The sequence below is a fragment of the Erpetoichthys calabaricus genome, chromosome 8, assembly GCF_900747795.2.
Source record: "Erpetoichthys calabaricus chromosome 8, fErpCal1.3, whole genome shotgun sequence".
NCBI lineage: Eukaryota > Metazoa > Chordata > Cladistia > Polypteriformes > Polypteridae > Erpetoichthys > Erpetoichthys calabaricus.
The window spans coordinates 54,504,542-54,519,251 of record NC_041401.2 but is presented as its reverse complement, the minus strand read 5'-3'; the positions used below and the strand labels follow the sequence as shown (position 1 = coordinate 54,519,251).

The following is a 14,710-nucleotide window of genomic DNA, read 5'->3' as shown; positions in this document are numbered from 1 at the left end:
GATTGTATTATACTGGCATTAACTGAGGGTGCTGTGGACTGCAAATTGCAAATGTGTTCAGTACACGTATCAGACACATAATGAACTCGTTCACAGTCCATAAAGCGTAGACTCTTGGTGCAAAACTGGCCTTGGAGTGGTAGAAGCATCTCTGACGGCTAACACACTTTCCTTACCCTAAGTGTCACACTTGACACTCCCACTCTCTTCACTACATGGCCTTACAGATGGTGTTTTTTTAGAAAGCAATGGAGGAAGAGAGATCACATTTCCACAGTAAGTACAAAGGCAAGGGCGTGTAGGAGGCTTTGCACAGAGAAGCAAATAGAATGGCAGTTGTTTTTTGTATGTGATGAGAAAGAACGAGCAAAGGAAAATGGTGGAAGAGAAGGAAGCAACACACTATAATGACAAAGAGGAGGAGACACAGATGGAGAACCTCAGCCTTAGTGCCTGGAATACAGTATTTGGAGGCCCAAGTCATCAAACGTTTCTCCCACAGTATTAATACCTAAATAGACCAATGTAGGAAAGACATGGAGTGTCCACCAATTCACAAAGCCTCCTTTATAAGAAAGATGGGGTATTTGAGTGCTAGATGGGAATGGGATGGGAATACAGTGCCAGGACTTTAAAGCATAAGGGAAAAAAAAGGTCTCCATGTACAGTAGAAACAAATGACTTCAACCTTAAAAGAGGTGAAGATGAAAAATCAAGATGGAGGATTGATCGGCGTATCAAGCCAGTTCCAGGTAAAGCTCCTCCATCAGACTTGTCCTAGATTAGGTCACATTGCTTTATATGAAGTCTCTTGCTATTTCCAATAAATCTGGAGAGAATGGCTTTGACCTCAGGTCAGTACTTGATAGACGGAGCACAGAACTAATAAAATTTACTGTATATGAGAAACAATAGAAATGTTAATAATGGCCAAGTGAAAGTGGAAAGACAGAGGAATATGTGTCCAGCTAGTTAATGTTGTTAATGGCATGATGGTAACTTGAAGGTGACCAAATCAATAATAGCAATGCTTGAAATTTAAACGGAGAAGGGAATGGTGAATGTTGACAAAGATGGCTTAAAGGGAGAAGGGCAGATCTGGACCAGTTATTTTTATACCCTGAAATGGTTTCACTGAAGAAATCAAGTGCATGACATACAGTAAGTGTGAAGGGGTATCAGCAGGAAAGGCAGAGTATCATCAGCCTATAAAGATTTTCTTTGTATAATGTCATGGGTAGTTAAGAGGGTACTTAATGCTGTTTTGCTGGAAGCTGTGGCCACTTATTCAAGAAAAAGACTGAAGAGGAGAGGGGAACAAATTCACCCCTGTGAATTCAAAATTGTTAAGATGTATCAGAATTAGTAAAAATTACTACAGCAGTTGGGGGTTTAAAAATCACAAGTAAACTAAGAGGGTCTGCCAGGGTCTCATGCAGTTGAACACAGCCTCACCATCTGAAGAGAGAAGAACAAGCATTGAAGATAAGGTAGGTGCCAAATCCACCAACTAGAAAAAACGGACACTGTCAGCTGAATAACATGTATAAATAAATCCAGTTTGATCTGGAGGCACTAATTATGTATGTCAGATTGCAAATGGAGAGCACATGTTTTGACCAAGAATTTGACATCAGAATTTAACAAGGAAATTGGACAGTAGCTCAGATTGTTTAAGTAAGGGGTCTTTGCCCTGTTTTGGCAGGATCAGGTGAGTACCACATTTATTACTGAGTTCACATGAATTGAAGGGGCTACAGACATCGGCAGAGGAATTGGGCGAGAAGAACAAATTAATTCCATTTGCTCATGGCCTCTAAGGCTTTCTTGAGTTCAGACACTGCTAAAGGAGGATCCAAAAACAAAAACCTCCTTCTTAGTTATCTTACGAAGTGACAGATCTTTTAAAAAGTAATTAATATTAGAAACTGAACTGTTAGAGCTTTCTACCAATAACTCGGGGCTTAAAAAAAAAAAACCCATTGCTGTCACAAGGTTTATCATTAGGAAGCCCCAATTTATTTTTAATGGCAGCGGTGGATTCAAACAACTCCCATCTCAAAAACCCAAGGGCTAATATCCTATTGGGTGTAGCTCCAGATACATAACGTATAGCTCTCATGCACTGAATTTCAAATACAGCATTTCGCAAAACCAAGAAATATGTATCTTGTCAAAGTACAAATTATTAATAATTCATGCTGAGAATCAACTACATGCAGGCTCTAAAGATAAGTGGGCCTCAAATTCTGTAAGCCTGAAATACCAAACAGAATACAGGATTATCCATCATACAGGCATTTGGGGATATCAGTTCTTTCAAATGAAGGAAAAGAACATTTTGGACTAAAGCTGGGTTAAAGGGCAAGCGAGAACTGCAGGGATGACGCGGAGGGAGCGTATGAGTGAACAGAATACATTGTGATCGCGCGAGAGCATTAGAGACAACACCGACATTTGTGACTACAAGACAGCGTTTGTGTGACGAAAATGTAATCCAGTCTAAATTGGGAGTAACTCTGCAAAGAATGAAAAGTCCTGAGTGGAGGGGTTAAAGTAAAGAAAGTTTGAGGCCAATTTCCATGGAGAGCGTGGAATAAAGTAAATGATAATGCAGGAGAGGGACATATGATTCAGTTCCTAGAAGTGCTAGTTTTTAGAGTGACAAATTGGATTAAATGAAGAATAAAATAAAAAATGATAGCTGAAAGGACGTGGGACCGAACGTGCAAAAGTATTTTTTTTTTAAACCAGCAAACGAGTAAGAAGATAACAAAATCTGCCCCTAGAATCTCAACCTGAATCAATGACTTTAAATGGCAAGTTCCATCATGTCATAATGATTAGACCACATTTACAAGAGCTTGTAGAGGAGGAAGCCACCAAACATTAAGGGCTATTATTAAAGTCAGGGCACATCTTTACTAAGACATTTAGGTATCGTGTAGAAAGACAGTATCTTATTTATTATGCCAAAGAAAGTCAATGATGGTGGATCTTTTGATAATAGAACCGAGACCCCAGATGTTCCAAGTGGTGACTATTAGGCACTAAAAAAAAAGAAATGTTAGGCACAGTGACTGTGGAAAAAGAAGAGAAAAACAACACGCCAGGCTCTCTCTCCTCTTCTAGCACAAAGGCTCCAAGCGTTCCTCACAGCAATCCCTCCCACAATTAAAACACCCCCCATAACACCAATATGAAACAAAACCTACCTCCAGACTCCCTTCCTCTCCACAGAGAACCTTTAAGAACACCCAAAAAGAAAACACAACGGGTATAGATTAATTTCTAGAACACACAAGCAACAAGCCCACCCAAACCCACCCTCTGAGTGCACAAACAGGAAACGCTTCATAACATGGTATCAAAGTGAACAGACTCCAAATGCATTAATGGCTAATGAAAGTAATAACCCGAGGAAAACTGGGCCCAGAGGGGAGATACGCATTTTACTGCATGTGGCACCTGAAGGCTGAACTGCCATGAGGGGGTGCAGGGACCACCTACAGTAATCCAGGAAAATATAAAATCCTGTAGAAACGAGGTCAGTAAACTAATAACCCCTCCATGATGAATTGACAAAGGAGTAACAGTTGGTAATTGATATCAAGAACCTTAATGAACAAAGGGGAAGCTGCGACTTAAATGGTCACAAAACAAAGCTGGAATAAATAACAGAGTCAGTGCCGGAAGCAGGTTGGGTAGGTGGGACACATAGCCTGGTGAGTAAATCAGAAAGACATGCTAGTCACCTGGGAGTTATGAATGGCTTCTCTCACTTTGTTTAGGATCCTGAAACATCACATCTCATCATCTTAAGCATGAGAAGTTATAGTCGTACAGGGTAGAGAAGACACAGCAAGAGACCTGCCCTGCATGCTGGTCTTACCGACTGGACCCCAAAGCCTGTGGAAGGAATTAAATCTGGGAAAAGATGACCTTGTTGGCCTTCAAAGAAAAAGGTGGGAGATTTAGGAATTTACGTAGAGCCAGCAAACTGTCTGCATCATTAGACACGGCTTTGCTCTCTAAAAATTATTGGTAATAATTTGTCCAGAAATTGCATCAGATCTCTCTTCTCCTTATGCTTCTTGATGCCAATGAGGCAGACATTATTTCTTTGGTTCCTGTCCTCCAAATTTTTTAAGTTTGGAGGGACATTTATAACTTGGTGTTCCAGCATCTTGATTTTATTTTCATAGTGGTTCACCAAATTCACAAAGTTCTTTATTCCTTAGGAATCTTTTTTTGTTCACCCTTAACTTCTGCGATCTGTGCCACCACTACCTGATAAAATCAAATCTTTATTTATAGTCATGGTAGCAATGAGACATTGTACAACGAAATTTAGGCACAATTTTCCAATGCAAATATAAAATAAAAACAAAACACAATTACTCAAGTTAAAGCCAAAATAGTCCATAACAGCCGAACACTGTTTTCCATTCATACATACGTCATATTGCACTTGTCCCATAGCCAATGTTGACTTAGAGCTGTATTGTAAACATGAAGCTGCACTTGGTCAGACTGACCACTTAGCAGCATTCAACATGGTGATGGCTGAAGGACAGAAACTGTTTATCAGTCTATTTGTCTTAATCTTTATGGATCTGAAATGTCTGCGTGAAGGCAGGCATTCAAACAATGCATATCCTGGGTGTGATGGGTCCTGAAGAATTTTCTTGTTGTTCCTGAGACAATGGGAACTATGTAGTTCTTCTAGTGAGGGGAGAGGACAGCCGACTATCTGCTGGGTGACCTTAATGACCCTGTGGAGCGCTTTCCTCTGTGCTACTGGAGAACCACACACAGAGACAGTAGGCCAGGATGCTCTCTACTGTCCAGCAGTAAAAGGACACCAGCAGTTTCTCAGGGATGTTGTTCTTCCTGAGAACCCTTTGGGAAGTAGAGTCTCTTTTGGGCCTTCTTCACTACCTCAGCAGTGCGTGTTCCCCAGGTCAAGTCCTCCCTAATGGTGACTCCCAAGAAACGGAAGTCTGACATCCTCTCCACAGTGTCCCTGTTGATGATGAGGGGCTGGATGTTGTCTGCCTTCTTCCTGAAGTCCACGATGAGCTCCTTGGTCTTGGCTGTATTTAGGAGCAAGTTGTTATTCCTACACCACGTTGTCAGCCACTCCACCTCATCCCTGTAGGCAGACTCATCCCCCCCAGAGATGAGCCCCACTACCGTGGTATCGTCAGCGAACGTAACAATGGCGTTACTGTGGTGGGCAGGAATGCAATCGTGTGTAATAATAAAAATAATTCATTACATTTATATAGTGCTTTTCTCAGTACTCAAAGCGCTATCCACACAGGGAGGAACCGGGAATGGAACCCACAATCTTCCACAGTCTCCTTACTGCAAAGCAGCAGCACTACCACTGGCCACCGTGTAGAGGGTATAGAACAGAGGGGGCTCAGCACACAGCCCTGTGGGGAGCCAGTGCTGAGGCTGATTGGTGTGGAGAAGTAGGGGCCCACTTTAACCCTCCGAGTGTGATCACTCAGGAAGTCCTTGATCCAAAGGCAGGTGGAGTGTGGAAGTCCTATATCTGACAGTTTGGTCACCAGTCTGTGGGGTAAGATGGTATTAAAGGCAGAGCTGAAGTCTATGAAGAGCAGCCATGCGTAGCTCCTCTGCTGCTCCAGATGGGACAGAACAGCATGGAGAACAGTGGCCACAGCGTCCTCCGTAGACCCGTTTGCTCTGTAGGCAAACTGGTGCAGATCAAACATGGGAGGAATGAATGACATGATGTGGTTCCTGATGAGCTTCCCAAAGCATTTCATAACCAAAGGGGTCAGTGCAACTGGCCGGTAGTCATTAAGACTGGTGATGGTCTGTTTCTTGGCCAGAGGCACTATGCCAGAGGATTTCAGGCAGGATGGCACAGTGGACTGAGACAGAGACTGGTTGAATATCCTGGTGAACACCCCAGCCAGTTGGTCTTCACAGTCTTTCAGCACGCGTCCTGAGATGCCGTCAGGGCCAGCAGCCTTATGTGGGTTGACAGCCCGCAGCGTGCGTCTCATCTCAAGGCACCATGCAGTCCCTGCATTGATGGATCGAAGGCCAGATGTCCACATGACCATCAACATCTAATTCTTCCATGTGAAGCCTGAAAACCATGAGGACAAATTGAGATCAGTTATTTTAGGTAGAATGCCCAGTAGGGGCTGGGTGGTCTCAGAACTGCTGCAGATTTTGCTTTTTGTTTTTTTGTTCTGTCCTCCTGGCCATCGAACCTTACTTTATTCTTTGTTACTTAGTATTGCCAAATCTTATTTTTATATTTTTCTTTCTTCTTCTTGTAAAGCACTTTGAGCTAATCACGTGTATGAAAATGTGCTATCTAAATAAATGTTGTTGTTGCTATGTCATGGTGGATTATAACAAGCTCTTCTCAGAAACAGTCAGACAAAATGGTAAGTTAGTCCGGTATGAACTTTTTCAGGTCTTCACAAAAGGTAGCCATGGAAGGATTCAGTTCCAGATCCAGATGAGGCCTCGATGCAGACAGCCATCTTTGTTGGGCTTAAAGTTTCAGCATGCGACCCTCTGAAAGAGAACATGGCTGATGATCAGTGAAAGGCAACACGCATGAAATAACAAAGATGTTCCTGGGAGAAAAATGACAAAAGTCGAGTTTTGGGGGGGGGGGGGGGGGAGAACAGTCCCCGAGAAATGCCGTAAGAAGTGACCCCTGAGGTGCACTCTAAAGACACACACTTCCCAGGTTTTCCATAGTATCTAAAATTTGCACCATTTTGGTCATCGAATGTCCACGAAGCCGTGAACTCATTGATTTGCTTGTGTCATCGATGGCCCCCAACAACAGGGACTCTGAGCCTTAACTCTTTGAGGGCTGAATATTTTTTCCAAAAAGTTTCTGAAAAACAATGGTTTCACACAGAAATCAACATGCTGCATGCTGTGCCTGTCAGTTTGCCAAGAATATGCGGCAGTCTTGTTGTCAGGCTGTCTTTGCGTGGCTGGGACAATGTCACAGTGCACTGCAATCTGGTTTCTACCTCTTATCATTGTTAAGTGTTCAGTCCTCCCTGGCGAACATTGTCAGTACCACGGTTTGCTGGGGACCAATCAGCTGAAGCTGGAACCTCACATTCGTTTTCAATCATTTGTATCAAAATTGGAGTCCAACAAGTCATAGTCCAGTTCAGAGACAATAGGCAAAAAAGTTGTCCATGGAGTATTTTGCTTTACGCATTCGCTTTGATCTCTTGCCAGATGTCAGTGCCATTTTTGCCATTGTTTGCGCCTTGCTACTCACACGAGCGCAGGAAATCTCAGTCAAACCAAAGAATCTAACTTTCCTTCTAGCAACGAGAGTCCAACTAAAACATAACGGTTGGTTTTGTCACAGTTCACAGTCGATTGCCATCGTCAGCTGCTCCTTTTGACAAAAGCCGACATCAGCCCTGAAAGAGTTAAGCAAACAACTAGCATCTTGTGCAACAACAGAGTCATTACGTTTCTAAATGTCACCTGGATTTAAAGACGTTTGCCATCTATCGACATTTTTACTGGCTATTTAACCGTAGTCCTCGGAACACTCTATACAACTGGTTTCTTTCTTTTTTTGTTTTTTTTCAAATAATCCATATTGTAAAACTTAAATTCTCTTAAGATGACCATCTAACATATAGCATAGCAGCACACACACATTGGTTGAAGAAATCCTGGACATACTCGGACACAAAGCAACGCTCTTTTGTAGCTGATGGCTGCCCAGTCAAGGTTTGATTTTTCCGCAAAACCCCAAGGAAAGTCGAGCAAACTCTGCCGTGACGTGGACAGGCCAGGAACGAATTCTCAATCTGAAACTTTCTTTCTTTTTTTTTTTTTTTTTTACTTACTCAACACACGTTTCTTCTTCTGGATGCCTGCAATTCTCAAGTCCATGATGATTTCTCGTAATTCTTCATGGTAAATATTTTCCTCTTCTTGGTTTTATTGGTTAAAGTTATTTCCTGTAAATGTACCTAAAATAATAAGTAAATGATTTATACCCCAAAACAGAGCAGTCACTATACTTTATTTTAAAGGGGAATAGCATACAATTGATCTGTACAATATTGAACAACTACTTCCAACTAGGCCTTTGAAATCTTGTTAAATACTTGCAGAAAAATGGCAAGTACACTTTGACAGTAGTACAGTCATCTGTGCCCAAGACGCAAAGAACATCAGCAGAAATACATAGAGTCAAGCTAATATAATAGCTTTCCGGCATATTAAGAGGTAATGTGTGTCACGTGAACTGAAACAGATTTCTTATCACACACTGCTGGTCAGATCTCTGAGGTAAACCACGGTAAGATATCGGGTGTCATTTGTGGCGTCAATATGAGTTTCCTACATAAAGGGGGAGATGAATGGACAAGTGACCCCATTCGCTGCGGGGGCTACTAATGAAGTACTGTACTCCGATTACACCCTTGGAGTTCTCCTTTTCGATTAGATGCTTAGCAGGAACTGAATTTATTTGGCTTCTCAGTAAATTTCAAAACAATGACAGCAGAAGAGTGGAAAGCAGCAATTTATCTCAGATGTTTAAAAATGTAACGGGGACAAATGACACCCAAAATACCTAAAACCCAGTATGGAGCAGAGTTCACATGGCTACAGTGTTTTTAGATTATTGTGTGTCTTTTTTGTTTTTCTTTTCTTTCCTTTTACACAAAAACACAACGGTGAACACCACAATGGCAGGTGTAATACACAGGTAATTGCATATATGACTTCCGCCCCTCCCTGCTTGGAGTCCAGTGACAAATTGTAGAAACCTCTTTCACAGACTGCAGCAATAAATGTACTGGCAAGTCAACGGGTTAGTATACAGAATTTTCAGTTTTACACAGCTCCTACCTTTCAATACGCAGAAACATTCACAGTACAATACTTTCTCAAACGGAAACATACAGCATTTGGTACCGTTCTCCTTTGTGAATACTGCTTGTAATAAACAAACAAACCGATCCGACATCTAAGAAAGCAGGACAACGCTACTGCTGAGCAGACTTGCACATTCGTTTCGTTAGGTTTGGGTATCGTCAGAACAAGGGATGCATTATTAGTGTACATTTACAATAAACTTGGCACCAGTTTATCGTTGAATAATCAGGCCTGGCATGATTTATCATCTAAGAGACACCCAGCACTGTATTGTTTAAAAATGCTACACCTTTGAAAAGTTTGCCAAATTGGCAATGTCAGTGTGTTTCTGTACCTGCACTGATTGCATATAATTAACTTAGTAAAGCATAGTAGTTGTATCCCTGAAATGTTATTCTTTAAAAAAGAATTATAGAACATCTGTTTGTGAAAATAAAATATTTGAAATACAAAAGTAGACGTCTTTTTTGCAAGTATCATAAATTGATAAAATGCAGTACTGTATATGCGAACTGCAAACTAAAAAACAAAACAAAAAAAACAAAAAAAAAAACAAAACAAAAAGTCTCCTCTTTTGATTGTTTTTTTTTTTTCTTTTCTTTTTCATATGCTGTGTATATGGAACATATTCCTCTATTTTCATATCTTTCCTTTATCACTGAAGGAAGCATCATGAAAGCTTAAAAAAGTAACTGCTCCCATCTCTTAAGTAGTATAATCTTGAAACACATACAACGACATTCAGTACGTGTTTGTCCCCTGGTTTGAAATTTAATGTGGCTTACATCCTAACACCGGGGCCGAATCCACACCCCGATTTTTGAACATTTATTGTAAATGATGGCACCAAAATGATCTTGACTTGTGGCTCAAAGCAGAGAGAGGGGGTTGAGAAAGTAAAGATTCCTGAGGCGTATCTGATACAGTGAAACCAGCAGAGCTTGGACTGGGCGTCAAGTAACAGGTACAGAAAAGCAACACAAAAATCATGCGGTGGGGAAAAGCGATTGGCATAAAAACACTAAATTACAGTCTTACAAAACTTAAACAAACAAAGAAACAAAAAAAAAAAAAACACACAAAATTCCGCTTGGGAATACCAGTGTCAGTTTACAAGGGAATAAAATCAAAAAGTCATGCGCATAACCTTATTCCTGATTTACACAGCAAACCTAAAATGGGGAAGTGCTTTCAAATCTTATTTTAAATTAAATACGTTGGGTAATGGTATAGATTATCAAGCTTTTTTTCTAAAAACAACAATACAAAGTAATTTAAAATATTATAAAAAAAAATAATCATTAAAAAAAGCAGGTCAAATAAGAGAGAGAAGCTTAAACAATAATGAGCAGAAACACTGTTTTCATGAATGGCCGTTTTCTGTTGGCATAGACAGAGCGAGCACTTTGCTCTTCCATAGTGTGTTTATCCACTTAATTTAAGTGTAAATACCAAGCAGAGATCCACTGATGTTTTCCAATTGTTTTAGTGTTAACATAAAATCAATATTCCGTCGATGTGGAACTGAGGTATACCTTGTTGAGGGAGGTTCATGGTTATTTAGAAGTAATGCTTGGAAGCGAATCCCACCACATAACCTTGATTACCATTGTAGTTGATATACGTACAGCAGCAGCAGCACACTAAACATTCACAAGCTGTTTCATATTGGCATTACAATAGTCAATCATATAAACACAAAACAGCAAATGCATTAAAAACAAGTTGCCCTTTTTTTTTTTTTTTTTTTTATACTGAAATGAAATGAACTGTTATTTTTGTTTTCAGTTTTTTCTTTTCTTAAAAAACTATCAATTGTCTTTTCTGGGAAGTCTTATTTCATATTTTTTTCTTTTTTAGTTTTTCAGTCAGGTATAAAAAAAATATATATACCTGACATTTTAATAGCCTTAAATTACAAAGTCCTTTTCCAATGTATGACGATGCTTACATATACTGTATATCCACTCTCTTTGTTTAAAAAAAACAAAACAAAAGAAAAAAAAATCTGCCGGCTGATTTTTTTTTTTGTTTTCCCCCTTCTTGCAATCAGCTTGTCAACAATCAGGAATTCATCCTCCATCACTCATTGTCGTCTCGTTTTTCCCCTGTATTCCCGAAGTCAATGCATAGTAGAAATGGGACCCGTCCTGTTGCTTCAAAGTATTTGTTGGCTGCTGTACTGTTCTGATGCAGTGGTCAGAATGGTAACCAGCTCACACAGTCTAAGCAGCTCCTGGGTAGAGTCTGACTGGTCAATGCGTATTTCTCTCTTGAGAAGCTGAACCATCATAGACTGGATTCTTTTGGTGGAAAGTCTACGTTTGTCACCATAGTGACTACTGTAACAATGTCCTCAGATGTGATGGTGTTTGTCAGTCTTTGCATCTGAATAATCCTTTCTTCCACACAACCTGCTGACAGCCGGGCTTCGGCTTCATGATCCCAGCATTCTTCTATGGTTTCACACAACATTGCCAGGCCCTGAAACAGGACAGCGAGAGGTGAGAATTATTTCGCAGGTAAGCTTCACTTTTAAGCACAGCTCATAGGCTAATAAAGGCAATCTGCATTTTTTTGGCACTGTTGTCATCTTTCAGGATTCATGTTTGTTTGTTTTTTAAATCTATGACTTTTCTTGCCTACAAACGGATGGAATTTTCATTGTATACCCTGTATATCTTTGATTACAGATCAAAACAATTCTGTTTAAAGGAGCATGAAACCAAATACTAGAGAACACCAAAGGGGAAAAAATAAACTTCTGCTTCCCCTCATGTATTTCATAATGAAACATTCAGACCACTCACAAAGGATCTGTGTCATGTCTGTCTTTTCAGACAATATCAAGTAAAAACAACGTTCACTATACAAAGGACACTGATAAACAAGCACAAAACGTGTAGCATTTTACTTGAACTGTACAATTGTCCAAGTCTTGTTTTTCAACTGTCCTGAGAAATTAACCCAACCAAGACATTTTATGCTAGATCCTTAAACCTGTTATGTTAGTTATCAAATAGCAAGAACACATGCCTCTTCTGTAGCTGTTTACGTGAACTGGCCATTGACACTTCTCATTTTAGTCACAGGGCTGAACACCACTTTTATTGGCGGACAGAGCAGAGCATAACATTTGTTGGCCTTGTGCAGGACATCTGCCTCCTAAGTGGCACTACTGCCTGCCTGCCTGTGACGGTGTAAAATGATCACAATTACATTTTCATTTACAAACCTGCTGATTCCGTGAGGTGTACTCTAGCCCCTCTGCCATTTCAGAGAGATGCAATCAGAGTCAAAGATGGAGAGCAAAGTTGTACAAGTGAGCATTTGCATAGTGATAGCTTGTTCATCAACTAATAGAGGTTTTCAGTGGAGGCAGGAATGTAGGAGAAAGAATTTCAATAGGATTCTTCATCTGCGTATCTTTCCTTTGAGCTTTAAGGAGCAAGTTGTCCTTTCTCAACCTTACTGCATACTGATATGTAATTTCATATGAGGAGATCACTTTGTGTTCTCTCCATAATGATCAGCATAACAAATGGATGTGTGTTCAGGTAGGGACTGAGCCGCCTGGTTTATACAAGCTGAAATAACGATACTCTAAAAAAAAAAAAAAAAAAAATCATAAGCTACTGCACAAGAGGTTTGTTTTCAGCTGTAGTTTCTATTTTTATCTTCTCCATTGTCAACTTGCCATTCATTTTTTTATTTCAATTTCTTTTTCCTTACTGTACACACGTGAGAAAATTCAATCTCATATCGATCTTTGAAAGTATTAATGTCATTTTTGTATAATTTCCCTTGTGTTTTCTTTAACTATATTTGTGAGTTTGCAGTACAGGTGCTGGTCATAAAATTAGAATATCATGACAAAGTTGATTTATTTCAGTAATTCCATTCAAAAAGTGAAACTTGTATATTAGATTCATTCATTACACACAGACTGATGTATTTCAAATGTTTATTTCTTTTAATGTTGATGATTACAACTGACAACTAATGAAAGTCCCAAGTTCAGTATCTCGGAAAATTAGAATATTGTGACAAGGTTCAATATTGAAGACACCTGGTGCCACACTCTAATCAGCTAATTAACTCAAAACACCTGCAAAAGCCTTTAAATGGTCTCTCAGTCGAGTTCTGTAGGCTACACAATCATGGGGAAGACTGCTGACTTGACAGTTGTCCAAAAGACGACCATTGACACCTTGCACAAGGAGGGCAAACACAAAAGGTCATTGCTAAAGAGGCTGGCTGTTCACAGAGCTCTGTGTCCAAGCACATTAATAGAGAGGCGAAGGGAAGGACAAGATGTGGTAGAAAAAAGTGTACAAGCAATAGGGATAACCACACCCTGGGGAGGATTGTGAAACAAAACCCATTCAAAAATGTGGGGGAGATTCACAAAGAGTGGACTGCAGCTGGAGTCAGTGCTTCAAGAACCACCACACATAGACGTATGTAAGACATGGGTTTCAGCTGTCGCATTCCTTGTGTCAAGCCACTCTTGAACAAGAGACAGCGTCAGAAGCGTCTCGCCTTTGGACTGCTGCTGAGTGGTCCAAAGTTATGTTCTCTGATGAAAGTAAATTTTGCATTTCCTTTGGAAATCAAGGTCCCAGAGTCTGGAGGAAGAGAGGAGAGGCACAGAATCCACGTTGCATGAGGTCCAGTGTAAAGTTTCCACAGTCAGTGATGGTTTGGGGTGCCATGTCATCTGCTGGTGTTGGTCCATTGTGTTTTCTGAGCTCCAAGGTCAACGCAGCCGTCTGCCAGGAAGTTTTAGAGCACTTCATGCTTCCTGCTGCTGACAAACTTTATGGAGATGCAGATTTCATTTTCCAACAGGGCCTGGCACCTGCACACAGTGCCAAAGCTACCAGTACCTGGTTTAAGGACCATGGTATCCCTGTTCTTGAATGGCCAGCAAACTCGCCTGACCTTAACCCCATAGAAAATCTATGGGGTATTGTGAAGAGGAAGATGCAATACGCCAGACCCAACAATTCAGAAGAGCTGAAGGCCACTATCAGAGCAACATGGGCTCTCATAACACCTGAGCAGTGCCACAGACTGATCGACTCCATGCCACGCCGCATTGCTGCAGTAATCCAGGCCAAAGGAGCCCCAACTAAATATTGAATGCTGTACATGCTCATACTTTTCATGTTCATACCTTTCAGTTGGCCAACATTTCTAAAAATCCTTTTTTTGCATTGGTCTTAATTGATATTCTAATTTTCCGAGATACTGAATTTGGGACTTTCATTAGTTGTCAGTTATAATCATCAACATTAAAAGAAATAAACATTTGAAATACATCAGTCTGTGTGTAATGAACGAATCTAATATACAAGTTTCACTTTTTGAATAGAATTACTGAAATAAATCAACTTTGTCATGATATTCTAATTTTATGACCAGCACCTGTATATCATCTAAGAGGAGCATTAGAAAAAAATTAATTGAATATGAAGCTTTTAAATACAGAAATGTACTTTTGTAAAGTAAAACTAATGCCACATATAGAATATAAATGTAATGCAGTGTGCAATCTTTTTCAGCCCCGCAAACATTTTTTTTTCTAAAAATTTGTGTAATTTGGTCAATTGTGACAAAGCACCAACTTCCACTCGTCTATACTGCAGTTGCCAGCAGTTATTTCCCATTGAGGATTCTCTTCGTCTTTTCTCTCAAAGATTTATTTACAAAACAGCATTCCTTTTTATCAAAAGCTTGTTTTACATTGGGATTATAAATGCAACTCTCTGTAGACAGC

The 14,710-nt window shown here is 40.1% G+C and overlaps 1 protein-coding gene across 4 annotated transcripts in view; it reads right to left on the bottom strand.

Moving 5' to 3' along the window:
- Positions 1–9,643: 9,643 nt before the first annotated feature.
- LOC114655489 (activin receptor type-2A) overlaps positions 9,644–14,710 on the bottom strand; it is a 135,091-nt gene continuing 130,024 nt past the window's right edge. For all 4 annotated transcript variants that reach the window (XM_051930559.1, XM_051930558.1, XM_028806523.2 and 1 more), the window contains one exon: positions 9,644–11,412. In XM_051930559.1, coding sequence (XP_051786519.1) covers positions 11,218–11,412 — 195 coding nt within the window. In that variant the 3' untranslated portion in view covers positions 9,644–11,217. The remainder of the gene's footprint in view (positions 11,413–14,710) is intronic.